The following is a 17,800-nucleotide window of genomic DNA, read 5'->3' on the forward strand; positions in this document are numbered from 1 at the left end:
GACAAACTTCCTCCTAGAATACTTCCTCAGGGGGACTGCGTTCCTCACAGAGAACATTGAGGAGTTTGATGGAGGGACCCTCAGACCCTGGAGCCACACAAACCAAAATGTAGGTCAGCTGATAAAAACATGCAAACTAAGGTTAATCTCTTTCCAGGTCCATGGTCATGATGTAGCCATAGTCCATGGATGGACAAAGAAAATGTCTCCAATTTAACACTAGATTTTTTAAAGAACTGGTAGCTCAAAATACACATTCCTACCATACAGTTCCAAAATGCTGCAATGAAAGAACAATATTCATATTCATTAAGTCAAGATGAATCCCTGATAAATCAGTACCTGTTGCTTTCAAAAGAGTATATCCACTTAAGTCAGCTTCATAAGGTTGGTCTTCACCAAATGACACATACTAAAGACGAGAAACATATCTAGGCTACACTTCTCTGTCTGTCTTGCTCAACACACTTGCATCTCAGTCAGCAACATGTTTTGTTAGCCAGCTGATGACTGTGAGCCTAGTGATGCTTCATCACACTATAACCACAACCGCAGCAGTATGAACTAACCACAGCGAAGCAGATGAACTAACTGCACCTGTTATCAGATGACATAAATAATAGAACCAGTTTAACAGAGCATCAAGAACTGTGAGTACTGATTGAAGCAGACAGATCAAGAGTTCAGGAATCAAATGCATCCGCACCAAATAATTGCCATGGTTGGAACTAAACAAGAATCAGATATCACAAAAACAAAATTATTTTAAAACACTAGCTGGATTGAACGGGGTTCAGTTAAGTCATGTAGGCCTATAACCGTTTACTCAAAATGTGTCTCCATCATTGATGGATTGACAGGTAAAATTGATTGCCTCAAGCCCTGTGTTTGTGTTAGTTTAAAAAAACGTATAGGTAAAACGAAAAACACAGTTTGTCTTCAAACATTAAGGTGATAGTCTAGCCCATATATGTCAGAGTCAAGGCCCGCGGGCCACATCCGGCCCGCGAGAAGGTTTTTTACGGCCCCTGGGATGATCTTGATTTATTATTAGAACCGGCCCGCAGACCGCAGCAAGCCGGCAGCCCGCAGATCTTTTACACGCACCAATACTACATTTCCCACAATGCAACGGTGACGCACCGAGCAGTAGGCTGCTGTGTAAATGAGATGGAGCTGCCTTGGGAAAAACTCGTGGGTTTGACAACCGACGGAGCACCTGCGATGTGTGGACACAGGAGCGGACTGGTGGCGAAGATACGGGAAAAGATGCAAGAGGAAAACGCGACAGGTGAGCTGACAGCTTATCATTGTATCATACACCAGGAAGCGTTGTGCGGTAAAGCCTTGAAAATGGAGCATGTAATGAGCATCATCACGCGCACAGTTAACTTTATCAGAGCCAAAGGTTTGAATCACCGCCAGTTCAAGGCATTTCTGACGGAGTTAGAAACGGAGCATGGTGATTTGCCTTATCACACAGAGGTGCGATGGCTAAGCCAGGGAAAGGTGCTTCAAAGATGTTTCGAGCTTCGTGAGGAGATTTGTCTGTTCTTGGACAGCAAAGGGAAAGACACAACACAACTCCGAGACGAAATGTTTCTGTGTGAAATGGCTTTTCTGTGTGACATTACGAGTCATCTGAATGCAATGAACTTGCAGCTGCAGGGTCGGGATCATGTCATCTCTGATATGTACAGTACAGTGAAGGCATTTAAAACCAAACTGACTCTGTGGGAGACGCAGATGCGGAAAGAAAATTTGAGCCACTTTCCCAGCTGCCAGACCATGAAAGAGAAGCTCTCTACCTCTCTACCAAACCTCCAAATGGAGTTGATTGACCTCCAATGCAATGATGCACTGAGGGCAAAATATGCGGCAGTGGGTGCTGCGGAGTTCGCCCGTTTCCTCCCCGACACAATGCCCCAGCTGCGCATCCAGGCTGCTCAAACGTTGTCTATGTTTGGCAGCACATACCTGTGTGAACAACTGTTTTCTTTGATGAACCTGAACAAAACATCACACAGAAGTCGACTTACTGCTGAACACCTCCACTCAATTCTGAGGATTTCCTCAGCTCAGAGCCTTACCCCGAACATTGATGAACTTGTGGAAAAGATGGGACACCACCAAGTATCACCCTCAACCTCAAACAAGTGAACATTACTGTGCAATCACATATTTAGAGTTTTTACTCAGTTCAAGTTTAAAAGTTAAAGTTTAATATTTGTTTTCACTGCATGTTACTTCTCCTTAAACAAAGTGTTGTTTTTGATTAATAGATTTTTGCACTTTATTTTATTGTATTTCAATCCAATTATATTTTAAAAATATTTCAGTTGAGTGGATGATAGAAAATTGCTATTATTGTTTTTTTCTTTGAAGTAAATTTAGCCCACTTTTGCTAAAATAGAAAATATAGGCTACTGATGGTGCCTTGAATACCGGTTTCTTTCATTTAATGTTCATGTTATGGGGATTTTTATATAAAGGAAATTTGTCTTTTGTGTCTGTTGAAAATTAAAGATTACTGACAGAGCCATAAGAAAATATTGCTTTATTTATCTGATCATATTGGAATATATTTGTTAGGTTTTCAGTAGGTTCAATTAGGTTCACTAGACTATATGCGTCATTTAAAAAATTTTCAATGAACATTCGAACAGTCCGGCCCTCGGCTTGTAGCTAAATTTTTTATTTGGCCCTCCGTCCATTTGACTTTGACACCCCTGGTCTAGCCCTCAAATCACCCTGAAACATACCTGCAACTTATATATGAAAATACGTATTTTAGTGCGGATAACGTCTCTGTTGAAGGAAAGCTTGCGTTTACAACAGCGAAACCCCGCTAAAACTTTGGTGAACATTAGCTTGCAATAATAGTAGCAGTGAGTCTGAATTTGTCCGCCGAGTTAAAATATGCACCGTAACCCAAGAACCACTAGATGTCACTCTAGCGCATCAAATATGGAAATTAGATTGTAGGTTACACTTGTTCATCAAACCTGTTGACATGACATTCGTTGAATTGTCACAGACTCTTGCTGTTGACTATATACACTACATGTATGTAGACACCGGCTAGTTGAACATCTCATTCCAAAATCATGGCATTAATATGGAGTTGGCCCCCCCTTTGTTGCTATAACAGCCTCCACTCTTCTTGGAAGACATTCCACTAGATGTTGCTGGGACTTGCTCCCATTCAGCCACAAGAGCATTTGTGAGGTTGGGCACTGATGTTGGGCGATTAGGCCTGGCTTGCAGTCGGCATTCCAATTCATCCCAAAGGTGTTCCATGGCGTTGAGGTCAGGGCTCTGTGCAGGCCAGTCAAGTTCTTCCACACCAATCACGACAAACCATTTCTGTATGGACCTTGCTTTGTGCACAGAGGCATTGTCATGCTGAAACAGAAAAGTGCCTTCCCCAAACTGTTGCTACAAAGTTGGAAGCACAGAATCGTCTAGAATGTAATTGTATGCTGTAGTGTTAAGATTTCCCTTCACTGGAAGTAAGGGGCCTAGCCCGAACCATGAAGAGGACAGATGATTTTAATGCGCTACGACCTTCAGCGGTCCCATTCTGTGAGCTTGTGTGGTCTACCACTTTGCGGCTGAGTCATTGTTTCTCCTAGATGTTTCCACTTTACAATAATCAGTGGTGTAAAGTACTTCAGTAAAAATACTTTAAAGTACTACTTAAGTAGTTTTTGGGGGTATCTGTACTTTACTGTTTATATTTTTGTCAACTTTTACGTTTACTTCACAACATTCCTAAATAAAATAATGTACTTTTTACTCCATACATTTTCCCTGACACCCAAAAGTACTCGTTACATTTTGACAGGAAAATTGTCCAATTCACATACTTATCAAGAGAACATTCCTGGTCATCCCTACTGCCTCTGATCTGGTGGACTCACTAAAGACAAATGCTTTGTTTGTAAATTATGTCTGAGTGTTGGAGTGTGCCCCTGGCTATCTGTCAATAAAAATAAAAAAAGACAATGGTGCCATCTGGTTTGCTTAATTTAAGGAATGTTAAATGGCTTATGCTTTTACTTTTGATACTTAAGTACATTTTAGCAATTCCATTTACTTTTGACACTTAAGTATATTTAAAAACAAATACTTTGACTTTTACTCAAGTAGTATTTTTCTGGGTGACTTTCACTTTTACTTGAGTCATTTTCGATTAAGGTATCTTTTCCACCACTGACAATAACAGCACTTACAGTTGACTGGGGCAGCTCTAGCAGAGCAGAAATTTGAAGAACTGACTTGTTGGAAAGGTGACATCCTGTGACGTTGCCACATCAAAAGTCACTGAGCTCTTCAGTAAGGCCATTATACTGCCAATGTTTGTCTATGGAGATTGCATGGCGGTGTGCTCAATGTTATACACCTGTATGTAATAGGTGTGGCTGAAATAGCCGAATCCACTAATTTGATGGGGTGTCCAGATACTTTTGTATATATAGTGTATATATCCACAATCTGTTTAAACAATTAAATAATGCTGGTATTACAGACTGGTAAAACCATCATCATTGAGTGAATTTCACAAAATATACCATTACGGAGGTGCCTTAGGAAAAAGGAAAGAAAAGTGTGTCACATCACGGTCCACTTATGGTTTTCTGGGAGGCAATATGAGAGGAAACTAAAGAAGCCTGCAGCATGGCTATCAACACTCTTTTCTCCCTGTGGGGAGCAGAAACTGTAGCCATAACATTTGTCTAGAGCTCTGACAGTGGCTGTAATGTTTGTGGATGGTAGCTGCTATCTGCTCAGAGGATCGGATGTGGTGGGTTCTCCCTGTGATAGAACACTAGTGGTAAACCAGACACATTCCTGGACCTGGAGAGGACAGCTCTCTCTGTCTCCCCCCGGACCTCAACCCTCATGGGGCTCCTGAGTCCTGACATGCCCCACTGTGCCCATACAGTGACAGGCAAACTATAGGGACATTCTCTTCTCTCTCGCTCTCCCTCTACCCTCTCTCCTCCTGTCTCTCTATCATTCTCTCTACATTTTTCACATCCCCCCTCTCATCCATATCAAGTAACACCATTGTCATCACCAAGTTACAATCATCTGGACCATGGCTTTTGAAATGGATAGAAAAATGGTATTTAAAGATTTAAACTCAATTCTGTTCCTATTGTTCTCATTCATTCTAGAACAAAAGTCTAAGCATGTCACATTAGAATGATTTAGCACAAAGTATTGTTTTGGTACATGAAAAGGCACAGTGGGGGAAATAAGGTAAGCCCTCCACCACTCATGTCAGAGCCCAATAGACTTCCTGGGAATGTGGATTCGTCACACCATTGTGGACTAAATCTCCCATCATGTTCCATGCTGAGAATTGTCACAGCACTTAACTAATATCCCCCAAGCCCTGCTCCAGAGCAAGTGGAGCGAGGGGGTTTCACTGGCAGACACAGTGGCCATTCTTTACTCGGGGTCTCTCACGCTGGGCCAGGGCCCCGGGCCGTAGAGCTGGTATCAGGTTCTTTACACTGCTCAGTGTGCTGCGACTACAGGAGATTGGCAAAGGCCCCAATGCGCTGTAAGACCCTGTTTATGGTAATTGCATAGTTGCCTCACACTGTGGCTCAACCCCCGCAGCGAACACAGTTGACAAATTGATTTAAAGGTCCAGTGCAGTCAAAAACGTGAGGTCCAGTGCAGTCTGTTTTGGTGGGATGGAAAGACCACATGAAATTTCAGCCTGCTTTGGTGAGATGGAGTTTTGGCCTGCCTGGTGACCAAAACTCCATCCCAGCAATAACAGCTAGTTTTCAGTTTTCCCCTCCTCACTCAGACCCCTCCCAGACAGTCCTAGCAACATTCTTGCTTGAGAATTTGTTCTTTGCTAAGAAGCAATTTTTGTTTCTTTTTGACCATTTTAATTGAAAACAATCATTTCTGTTACCCAGAAATTATTTGATATCGAGATAAAAACAGCTGCATTGGACCTTTAACTCTGAGTACTGCAGTGGTCCATAATTCGCTGAGCAATGAATATTCTCACTCTCACCTACATACTGTACAGTCCCGTGAAAAAGTATTTGCTCCCTTTCTGATTTTCTATATTTCCTCTGTCATGCAGCTAGACAATGATCCAAAACACACAATCAAGTCTACATGAAAATGGTTAAAAATAAACAAATTTGAAATGGTATAGTCCGTTTTAGGACCACTATTGTTTTCACTATATATTTTACCTCTTGGGGATGTCATTCGAAAACATAATGTTAACTTTCACTGCTATGCGGATGACACACAGCTGTACATTTCAATGAAACATGGTGAAGCCCCAAAATTGCCCTCGCTAGAAGCCTGTGTTTCAGACATAAGGAAGTGGATGGCTGCAAACGTTCTACTTTTAAACTCGGACAAAACAGAGATGCTTGTTCTAGGTCCCAAGAAACAAAGAGATCTTCTGTTGAATCTGACAATTAATCTTGATGGTTGTACAGTCGTCTCAAATAAAACTGTGAAGGACCTCGGCGTTACTCTGGACCCTGATCTCTCTTTTGACGAACATATCAAGACTGTTTCAAGGACAGCTTTTTTCCATCTACGTAACATTGCAAAAATCAGAAACTTTGTCCAAAAATGATTCTGAAAAATTAATCCATGCTTTTGTTACGTCTAGGTTAGACTACTGCAATGCTCTACTTTCCGGCTACCCGGATAAAGCACCAAATAAACTTCAGTTAGTGCTAAATACGGCTGCTAGAATCCTGACTAGAACCCAAAAAATGGATCATATTACTCCAGTGCTAGCCTCCCTACACTGGCTTCCTGTTAAGGCAAGGGCTGATTTCAAGGTTTTACTGCTAACCTACAAAGTATTACATGGGCTTACTCCTACCTATCTTTCCGATTTGGTCCTGCCGTACATACCTACACGTACGCTACGGTCACAAGACGCAGGCCTCCTAATTGTCCCTAGAATTTCTAAGCAAACAGCTGGAGGCAGGGCTTTCTCTATAGAGCTCCATTTTTATGGAATGGTCTGCCTACCCATGTGAGAGACGCAGACTCGGTCTCAACCTTTAAGTCTTAACTGAAGACTCATCTCTTCAGTAGGTCATATGATTGAGTGTAGTCTGGCACAGGAGTGTGAAGGTGAACGGAAAGGCTCTGGAGCAACGAACCGCCCTTGCTGTCTCTGCCTGGCCGGTTCCCCTCTCTCCACTGGGATTCTCTGCCTCTAACCCTATTACAGGGGCTGAGTCACTGGCTTACTGGTGCTCTTCCATGCCGTCCCTAGGAGGGGTGCGTCACTTGAGTGGGTTGAGTCGCTGACGTGATCTTCCTGTTTGGGTTGGCGCCCCCCCCTTGGGTTGTGCCGTGGCGGAGATCTTTGTGGGCTATACTCGGCCTTGTGGTTGAAGATATCCCTCTAGTGGTGTGGGGGCTGTGCTTTGGCAAAGTGGGTGGGGTTATATCCTACCTGTTTGGCCCTGTCCGGGGGTATCATCGGATAGGGCCACAGTGTCTCCTGACCCCTCCTGTCTCAGCCTCCAGTATTTATGCTGCAGTAGTTTATGTATCGGGGGCTAGGGTCAGTCTGTTATATCTGGAGTACTTCTCCTGTCTTATCCGGTGTCCTGTGTGAATTTAAGTATGCTCTCTCTAATTCTCTCTTTCTTTCTCTCTCTCGGAGGACCTGAGCCCTAGGACCATGCTTCAGGACTACCTGGCATGATGACTCCTTGCTGTCCCCAGTCCACCTGGCCGTGCTGCTGCTCCCGTTTCAACTGTTCTGCCTGCGGCTATGGAACCCTGACCTGTTCACCGGACGTGTCCCAGACCTGCTGTTTTCAACTCTCTAGAGACAGCAGGAGCGGTAGAGATACTCTCAATGATCGGCTATGAAAAGCCAACTGACATTTACTCCTGAGGTTCTGACTTGTTGCACCCTCGACAACTACTGTGATTATTATTATTTGACCATGCTGGTCATTTATGAACATTTGAACATCTTGGCCATGTTCTGTTATAATCTCCACCCGGCACAGCCAGAAGAGGACTGGCCACCCCTCATAGCCTGGTTCCTCTCTAGGTTTCTTCCTAGGTTTTGGCCTTTCTAGGGAGTTTTTCCTAGCCACCGTGCTTCGACACCTGCATTGCTTGCTGTTTGGGGTTTTAGGCTGGGTTTCTGTACAGCACTTTGAGATATCAGCTGATGTAAGAAGGGCTATATAAATAAATTTGATTTGATTTGAAAGTCCACACCTAATTCCAATTGAGATGTTGTGGCAGGAACAAGCAGTTCATGCTTGAAAACCCACAAATGTTGCTGAGTTAAAGCAGTTCTGCATGCAATAGTGGGCTAAAATTCCTCCACAGTGACGTGAGAGACTGATCAACAACTAAAGGAAGCGTTTGGTTGGAGTCATTGCAGGCTAAAGGTGGCACAACCAGTTATTGAATATAAGGGGGAAATTACTTTTTCACACTGGCATTGGGTGTTGCATAACGTTATTTCTGAAATAAGGATGTAATTGTTGTGTTATTTGTTCACGCAGGTTCCCTTTATCTAATATTAGGTTTTGGTTGAAGATCTGATAACATTCAGTAGGAAAATGTTCAGCAATTTATAGAACATTAGAAAGGGGGCAAATACTTTTTCACAACACTGTACATGATTCCACACTCCTTCTGAAATTATTCACAGAGGAATAAAAAAAAAAGAAAAAGTAATGTATGTCTATAGCACCTATTTCTCGCTCTCCCTGGGCCTTGACAAAGGCTTGACTTTTACATCAAGGTTTTCTTGTTTGTGCACAATAAGTCTCAGAGATCATGAACCTGTGGAGTAGTGATTTGTTCCTTTGTCACTAGCTGCTCTGTGGCCACATATCTGACCCCACTGGATGTGTATGCCTGCTAAGTGTGACTGAGGGACTGGCATTAACATGGCTCTCTGGGATATGACAGGAGGAGAGGAGGCGGGAAAGTGATTCCCAGAGGCTAGGCCGCTGAATGTTCCGATATCCCCCAGCCAGGTAATCCGATGCCCACATCGGTCATAGCCAATAAGGGGCAGATCAATTTCCACTATAGCTCCTTTTTGAGGCGTAACAGTGGGTTATGTCCAGCTGCTGATAATAGCCTTCAGAATGGCCACTTTCATGGTTAGCTATTAACTGATATTGACTGGAAATGAAATGGCTCAAGATTGTGATGAAGAAGACCATAAAGAATATGGAGAATAGTTTTGTGTCAGTGTTTGAGTATATGTACCACGCCTCTTGTTCAATGTCTTATCTGTGTGATATAATGGGATTGTCTCAGACGCCAGAGACATTCCTCACATAGCAGGAGGAGATAGATGATCTCTCTCTCAACTGCGGTTAAAGGGAGGGACACATGGTGCAAACACCTCAGTAATCTCTTCTCCAAACCACTGGACCTCAAAAGCGACCCTTTAATTGATAGAGATTTATAATTTTGCCATATCTTATCATTGTTCATTGAATTGTGTAAGCAATGCTAAGTCTGTGTGTTTCATTCATCCAAGTGTACTTATGGCTTCTCATCACCACTGAGTGTGTGTAGATGAACAGGATCATGGGGGATTGGGAAGTGAGGATGGAGACACGGAGCCAGAGGAGCCACTCTGAACCAGTGGAGTGGAGTTTATGGACACAAAACAGATTATGTCCTTACCGCTTGAGAGAAGGACCAGGTTCGAATATGAGGTTGGCTGTATCTGAGGAGAGAGGAGAGAATGAGGCAAGATTAGGAAACAAAGCATCTAGTGTTTAATCTAGTCTAGACCAATGACAAAATTAGTCAGTGGGCAAAAGGGTAACATTGACTAGATAAAACCACTCATTCTACCCTCTGCATCAACCTCAACATACCACAGAGGCACTTACTGTACCATTTAGGTTTGGGGATGACAAATACAGGAAGTAAAAAAATCTATAACACATACTTAGTGCATCCTTGGCTCATACATAGGCACTCATCATCTTGGTTCCATTTCAGTTAACTTTCATATATAATTTGCTGCAATAAAATGGATCTTGTGGCATGTAATAGGGCAGTTCTTTTCTGTCTGTGTCGGGACAGTGGTGATATATCAGGCAGCCATTTCAGTATGGTACGCAGATAGCTGTCGGCCAATTCTCAAAATACATAGATTTACGTCAGCAGGCTACAGGCCTCGCCCTGAAATTTCAGGGTATTTAGTCGTCTTCACTTGTTTTTCCTGTCTGTCAATTGCTTCATCTTTCCCTCCAGAGTTAGCAGTAAAAGTCTGGATTTGCTGTCTCGTATGGTTGGTTTAAAATGTCTGAGACATACTGGTCAGTTAGTTAATACTTCTGTGGATGTGCCTTCATCTGCTTTTTGGCTGTGGAAAAGAATTCACTATGTGTGTGTGCGCAAGTGGATTAGCTAGCTACTTTTGAGTGTCCTAAACATATTGAATATCCATAATCAAGTATTTGAATGTATTTCAATGAAAGGCCATGGAACCTCTACCAAAACAGAAGGGGGTGACTGTTCCCTCCACCATCGTCACAGTCCGTAGGTTGGAGCAGATGGAAAATCATAATTTGTCATACCCCGTCATTTTGGATTCCTCTTGTAGGACGTCATCCAAGTGAGGTTAATTTGATTTCAATAAGGGGAATCAGATGTCTTGAATGATTTAAAATCCCAAATTAGGAACTAGCCTCATTCAGAGCCCTCTATTTCCAAACAGAAGGATCTGACTCTTTCCTTCTGGGTCTTATTCATTTGAAGAATGTCATGCTTGAGGTTGTAATGCTATTTGAGGTCCTGTCTGTCTGTGGTCTAGCATGTCTCCCAGTAGTGCATCTTGTCTGGTCCTCTGAGACGGAGGTTAGTTTTCTACCACATACTTTCACTAGTTGTTCAAATCCAGTTCAGACCTCCCACCCAACCCCCTGGTTAAAAACATGCCACTACTCCCTGACTGATTGGTGGCTCCATAAATGAGATAAATGAGAAACTATACCCCTCCAGCATATCCCATTTGACCTATAGACTTCATACATCACATGCTTACAGTACAGCGCAACTAAGTGAGAATGGGTTGTAAATGAGAATGGGTTGTGTTGCGAGTTATGGTTGACTATGAGTCAGATGAGTGACCCACCTGTTGAAGCCACTGCTGGAGCACCAGTCGGACACCTGTGTGAGTGACGGACACAGAGAATTAACTCATACATTACCCAGCACTGGCCAACTTGGTCACTTTCCCTGGATCTTCAGGCTTGTGGGTTGGTTACCACATTGGACTGTCTTGCTCAGATCATTGAAAGGCAATGGAGGCAAGAGCTGCTCTACAGTAGCCCCAGAATTGGATATTCAAGTAAATCCTTGATGTTTTAAGGACATAACATTTAAGCAGCTAATTCCTATCAGTGTTGATTTAATGTGTTATGTGTATGGCACAATCGCTGATTTGGCCCAAAGCTTATCTCATATATAAAGAAAGTAGGGAGCATGTCACTGAACACACCAACAATTCTCCTGCAAAGAAAATGGTGAATAGAAGAGGGCAAATCTGTCAACATACATCTTTCCCTTTTCACATCAACATCATGCAAGGCTTTTGTTAGACGCGAGTAAATATAGCGGGGAGAAGCAGCAAAGAGCAGGTGGTATACTGTTCCACCACAGACACTCAGCACATGCAGATTAGTAAGGACGGCAGGTTATCATAGCTGGGCAGGCTAGGGCAGGGCAGGGCTCAGAGAAGGTTAGGAAGAAGAGACATTAGATCATTAACAGGTGGCCCCCAGACAACCAGTAAAATCATGCAGGGAAACAGAAAGAGGCAGAGGGGCAGGGAGATTAATGAATCATTCCTTTTATTTTGATTTAGTGCCAAAATCAATGTTGTTCTTCTCTAGTGTTATGATTTTCTAAATCCAATTGGTCTGCCAGCTTTTTTGGGATAAAATGTAACAAAGAAAATAACAACGCGAGTCCCGAGTGCAATTCAGATGTAGGTGAAGGCATACAGAGGTTAAGACCGCATATGCCAAGCAAGATATCTTGACAGTCCAATATGACATATGCATAATTCTCCCTAACTAGAACATATGTTAATTTAAGTTATAAAAAATGCAGTTGTATGATAAGCATGGCCACAGAGACAGAGGGAGAATGTAACTTTAGCTTGGCTATCCAGTTTCACCACATGCTTCGAAAACAGAAGTAGAGTTCATTCTCAAAGGTCAGGCAAATTAGGACAGCGTCCGTGAATAGGTTAATGCCCCTGAAGTGCTCCTCTATGGTGAATACAGACACTGAAAGTGACAATTCTAACTAACTCAGAGGTTTTGGACAAGTACCAATATAACAATACATTTGATCTAATTCGTCAGTAAAAAAATAAAAAAAATAAAGACAAACAAATTAAAACTGGAATCAACTGCACCTTTAATAATATACTATCGAAATGTTACAAAAGGCAGGTATAAAAGGTACAATTGTATAAAAAATTGTTTTTTTAAACATTGTGACATCTCGTGGTATTTAATAATACTGTCAGTTAAACTCGTGTTTTAACACTTGTTGTAAGCTATCCATAGTATCTTGCTAGGCTATCGGTGAAGATAACAGAAGACACTAGCCAGTGACTCCAGAAATATATTTAACCTACACATCTTTGTTCACAAGGCTAATTGTAGACAAACAGCTGTGAGCATCCTTTGAGCAGGGTAATCACAGAGCAGTGTTTATACAGCCTCCAGAACAAGGCAGGACATGGGACTGCACAGAGAAGAGTGCATGGCTTTGAACACAGGGAAAATAAATCACTGGTACGTTGAAACAGTATTTTGTCACTCGCCAATGCAACATCAATCTGTCAAAGGACAGAAAAGAGTTCCTATATGCATAGCTTTTAAAAGAGGCAACCACTGGCAGTGTATAGTTTAACAATGCTAACAAGGTCATGACATGAAATAAACAGCTAAAAGCTAATACAAGTACAGCAAAACCTGAAGAAAAGCCTTTGTCTTTCTCATATAAAAACACACCATTGGCAAGTGAAAATGTAACAATTTTGCAGGGAGTAGCCTATCTCAGTGATAACAAGGTGATATAACTTACAAAATGGTTTTGTTTTTTTAATTGTTCCTGTGAAGGTACAAGGCCGAAATGTGCTAAAAACCTGAATAACTCCTCTTGTCCATTTGTAGACAGATAGACATACATTTCCTCTTGGTAAAACCTCTACCTCCAAATACAAGTTTGCATGCATGTGCTGGTGTGGCAGCCAGCTCACTGAGTATTCCTATGTTTATCTGATTGTGCAGCTGAGATGGGATTGGTTGGTAGGGGACTGGGATTGGTTAGAAGTGATGCAACAGAAGACAGTGAGTTAACTACTAACTCATGGTGGTGTAGTAGTACAGTAGTAGTAACACTGGGTAGGCAGGGAGGCAGGGAGAAAGTGTGAGAGGGGAGAGCCCATTGCAAACAGCCGGAGGACAAAAGGCACTGAGGAGAAGACAGACAGGAACAGGAAGCCCCGTACAGGAAGCGCATCATCAGTGAGTCAATAGCTTAAGCCGCGTGATCCAACTGACCAGTAGCGAGGGCTCTGCCGGGGGGCGTTTGGAGGCGGGGGCTACGGGGGTCTTTTTGCTGCCCAGGTCGTGGTCCTGGTAGGGGATGGTGGCGCTGTTGTGGAGGTCCTGGTTGGCATAGTAGCGGCTGCCCCGGATGTGGTCCACCCCTCGGACCAGCTGCTTTTCCCCCACTGGCCTGTAGGGCGGCGCCACTAATGGGACCTCCTCAGCAATGGTGGGGATCCGCTCGTTGCTCAGGTATCTGTACAGGAGATCCTCGCCTGGAGGGGAAATGCACATATTTAGTACAATTATCTTACAAAAAAAAGTAATACTTTGTACAAATGCACGTTGTTGAGAATAACTTGTTGATTTTAGGGCATATCTTCAGTAGGCCTTAAATGTATTATAGAGAAGCACTGTCCCATTAAAAGAGGAGTACTCTGGATCTCTACAGCATGTGTTGGCTGTGGAGGAGAATTGCACAGGCATCTCAGCCAATTAAAACATTCACCCACTCCTCTACCATTGCAGTGTAATTGGGTCTCCAGCAGAGAGACTGTTTGAAGGCTCTGTCTGTGCATTCATAGCCATGTGTCTGTTCTCTCCAAGGAGACCAGAGGATGAGGAACTGATCTTGTTGCTGTAAACTATAGTTAATCCAATCCAGGCAAGAGCTAGAGTATGGCTCTGAGTTGACACTAATCACATGGTTCATTCATTGGTAAATTAAGCAGAGGTGCCATGCCTCCAAGGTCATTGGAGGGGTGAATTCTATAATTTGTTCTCATGTATTTAGCTGTTGAAGGTGTGAACTGGATAATCTGATTGAGGTTGTGGTCAATTAGATTTCTGGTGGTTAAGTTGTTGTTCTGCAGTAACTCAGAAGATGGGTCTATGGTGTGTGTTTGTTACCTTTCCGGCCTTGTGTCCAGGGCTTGGCATAGGTGTCTGCCACTCCAAGACAGGTGTCCACTGGCATGGAGAGGGGGCGGGGCTTACCTAAGCAGAAATACAAAAAGTTTGAATATTTTGGTTCACTGGTTTTGAATATTGTCTTGAATTGTATAACGAGTGGGCCTTGTGTGTGTGTGTGTGTGGTTACTGTGGGGTAGGATACTACTAACCACGAGATGAGGTGATGCGTTCCCTCATCCTGGGCTGAATTACATTGGCCTCGATGGGGTAGGCCACGCCCATCTTCTCGTAGTCTGCGATGGTGAAGCGTTTTCGACTCTCCAGGTCCAGGAAGGAGTTGGGCGACTCCGAACCCTTTGGTCTGATCTTACTGATGCTCGAGTACGAGCTGATCTTACTCTCTCTGTGGACAGAAAATACTGATTAGCAATGTCCCATTTCATATAGGTGAGAACACAAGGAGGGAGATAAAATAATCTGTCAAATTTGCTTTATGCTTTTGCTCAGTTCCTAACTAAAGTTGCTGTGGATATGAGAGTCCACTAAACGGCAAAAAAAGGATGATTCACTATCTGGTAAACATGGTGAATGCAGCAACAGCCTGGTCACTGGCATACATGGACAGAGAGGGAGAGATACAGCGAGAGAGGGAGGGTGTCTGAGGAGGCAGATGAAACAGAGAGGCTGTTGCATAAGGTCTGGCTGTGGCGTGAGCGGAGCTGGATGGAGTCGGCACAAATGAATGTGCTCTGCTGTGGGGGTTTATAGGCAAGAGGAGAGTGGCGAATGATCAGGGGGCTGAACCACTCATTATCCAAACTTCAAAGCCAGGAGCATGGAGCTGGAGAATGAGTGTAGGCTGTCTGTGGGTGCACGACTCCCTCAGTGCAGGGTTACAGGGGCCCACACAGACCCTTGACTCACCCTGTAGCATAGGGCCAGAACACAGCAAATTCTAAACCTATAACTTGAGCCTAAGGTTTTTCCTGGTAACCCTCCTGGGCATAGTGTACTTACAGGGGTACACATCGTGGGGTGTAGGGTACTGAGGGGGGAGGGGGGATGTACAGGTCCAGGATGGCTGGTTTCTCCTTGGTGGAGCTGTCTGTGGAACAGCCTGGAGACTGGGTTTTGTTCAGGGAAGGAGTACTCTGAAATAAAAAATAAAATAAAAAATACAATCTGTCAGAAAAATGCTCCCCTCATAGGACCTATTACCTATTATGTCTACTATAAAATCTAAACGTAACTTGTTGGCAAGGAAGAGTGTTTCCCCCTTTTGCCACATCCTATAGTCTACTCTAGCCGATGACTTTCGTCACATTTTTAAACTTCCAACATTCATTACAATAACGGATGGTTGATTACCTAAAGTCTCTTCTGCTGTGTTTACATACCCTAACCAAGTCATTCTAAACACTACTTGTTAGGAAGGAGCTGGATTATCCTACATATGGCAGGTCACTGACTAGGTATCCCCTTCCCCACATTATATTTGCCTATGTCTCTTTAAATCTATACTACCCTATTTAGAGAATCAAATCACGTTTTATTGGTCACATACACATATTTAGCAGATGTTATTGCGGGTGTAGCAAAATGCTTGTGTTCCTAGCTCCGACAGTGCAGTAGTATCTAATGAATGGAAGTATTTTGAGGATAATCCAAAATAGCTGCAGCAACATAGTTTTAAGAAACCATACTATTCTACCACAGCTATGGTGCTATTTTAAAACCACACTACTTGGTAAATTGACCATGTTCAGTTTCACTCTGCATCAAACACAGTAAATACTGGTACGTCTACGCTCACCTCCTCCCCTATTACCAGGATACCTGTAGAACCCTGTGTCACTCCTGAATCACTGTGTGATCCACCATTGTTTAACACACCGACGCCTCTCTCTTATCATTAAACCCAAGATGTGGAGCTTTGATTCCTGACACCCTGTTCAAACACGGCGGTGGACAAGTCCAGAGTGATCTGGTATCTTTGTGATGAAAGGTTCTTTGTTAAGTGAAACCATCTCTGGTCTGATATGTGATCTGATTTTCCCAAGGCAGAAGCAGCCTCCAGAGGCATAACGAGGCAGTGCCAGGACCAGAGCACAGGTTCGGTTACAACAACCTATTGTTCCCTGTGGAGCCCCAGTTACTGCAGTCGTGGCTCAGGTGCATTGCTGTGGGTAAGAGCTTAGCCAGATCCTAATTGTTCCCATATGAGAAAAGTGGTGAATTGGATTACCATTACATAACTTTATTAACACAGATCTTGTCGGTACCCTCAGACTTGATTCTCCGCTAAAGCAAACCTTTGGGGATTGAACGTTCTCAAAAGAGGGTGTACCCAAGCTGTACCCAGTGAGCTGAATCACTGAGCGACCTATTGAAATACTTGTCATCCATGGAGACTTTATTTTATTATTATTTATTTTTTTACCTTTATTTAACTAGGCAAGTCAGTTAAGAAAAAATTCTTATTTTCAATGACGGCCTAGGAACAGTGGGTTAACTGCCTGTTCAGGGGCAGAACGACAGATTTGTACCTTGTCAGCTCGGGGATTTGAACTTGCAACCTTTTGGTTACTAGTCCAACGCTCTAACCACTAGGCTACCCTGCCGCCCAGCCCCATCATACAGGCCATACTACTGAGGATTCCCACCCTACTGCTGGATGTTGATCTGATTCTACACACACCTACACAAACCACTTCCAAAGCAGCTATATTCTCCACTGAAGGAGATGCTATCTCCTGTCTCTGCAGACTGACTTACAGACTGCTGGCTGCCACTACTGATGACACAGTCTGAGTGACATCATCACCAGTGTGTGAGTACAGTAGCTGTTGTTTATTTGGATGCCATCACTGAATGGAGAACAGCTCTGCATTGTCCTCAGCCCTGCAGCTTCCAGGATATTTTCCTCCAACTCTCAGGCTGGTTCCTACACTTGTCTAGGCTTGTTACACTCAAACATTTCTCCATACTCCCTCATGAGGCACATCCAACAAAAGGTAATATGAACAATAACCATAACACTGCTTTGGTAAGAACACCCAAGTAAAAGATTAAGGGGTTTGGGGTGGGCACCTGCGCCATGGGCGGTTTCCAGCGCATGTTCTTGAGAGGGGCAGGTGTGAACCCGCAGGTGCCTGTAGGTCTCTTCTTCAGCAGCAGGACTACACCTTTAGGGTCCTCTCTCAGCTTCCCCACCAGGTTCTTCAGCTGCCAACCCACCTGAGACAAGGCACAGCAGCACAGATCGATCAGTGTCAGTACATCATAGCGGAGGACAACAG

The 17,800-nt window shown here is 43.4% G+C and overlaps 1 protein-coding gene across 1 annotated transcript in view; it reads right to left on the bottom strand.

The window, feature by feature from the left end:
• LOC139530685 (connector enhancer of kinase suppressor of ras 3-like) overlaps window positions 1-17,800 on the bottom strand; it is a 76,353-nt gene that overhangs the window by 8,120 nt on the left and 50,433 nt on the right. The window contains exons 9-15 of the mRNA XM_071327311.1: window positions 17,592-17,738; window positions 15,519-15,652; window positions 14,711-14,904; window positions 14,499-14,585; window positions 13,602-13,864; window positions 11,156-11,190; window positions 9,694-9,736 (exon numbers count right to left, since the gene is read on the bottom strand). Of these exons, the coding sequence (XP_071183412.1) occupies window positions 9,694-9,736; window positions 11,156-11,190; window positions 13,602-13,864; window positions 14,499-14,585; window positions 14,711-14,904; window positions 15,519-15,652; window positions 17,592-17,738 (903 nt within the window). The remainder of the gene's footprint in view (window positions 1-9,693; window positions 9,737-11,155; window positions 11,191-13,601; window positions 13,865-14,498; window positions 14,586-14,710; window positions 14,905-15,518; window positions 15,653-17,591; window positions 17,739-17,800) is intronic.

This window comes from Salvelinus alpinus, chromosome 9 (assembly GCF_045679555.1).
Source record: "Salvelinus alpinus chromosome 9, SLU_Salpinus.1, whole genome shotgun sequence".
NCBI classification, from domain to species: domain Eukaryota; kingdom Metazoa; phylum Chordata; class Actinopteri; order Salmoniformes; family Salmonidae; genus Salvelinus; species Salvelinus alpinus.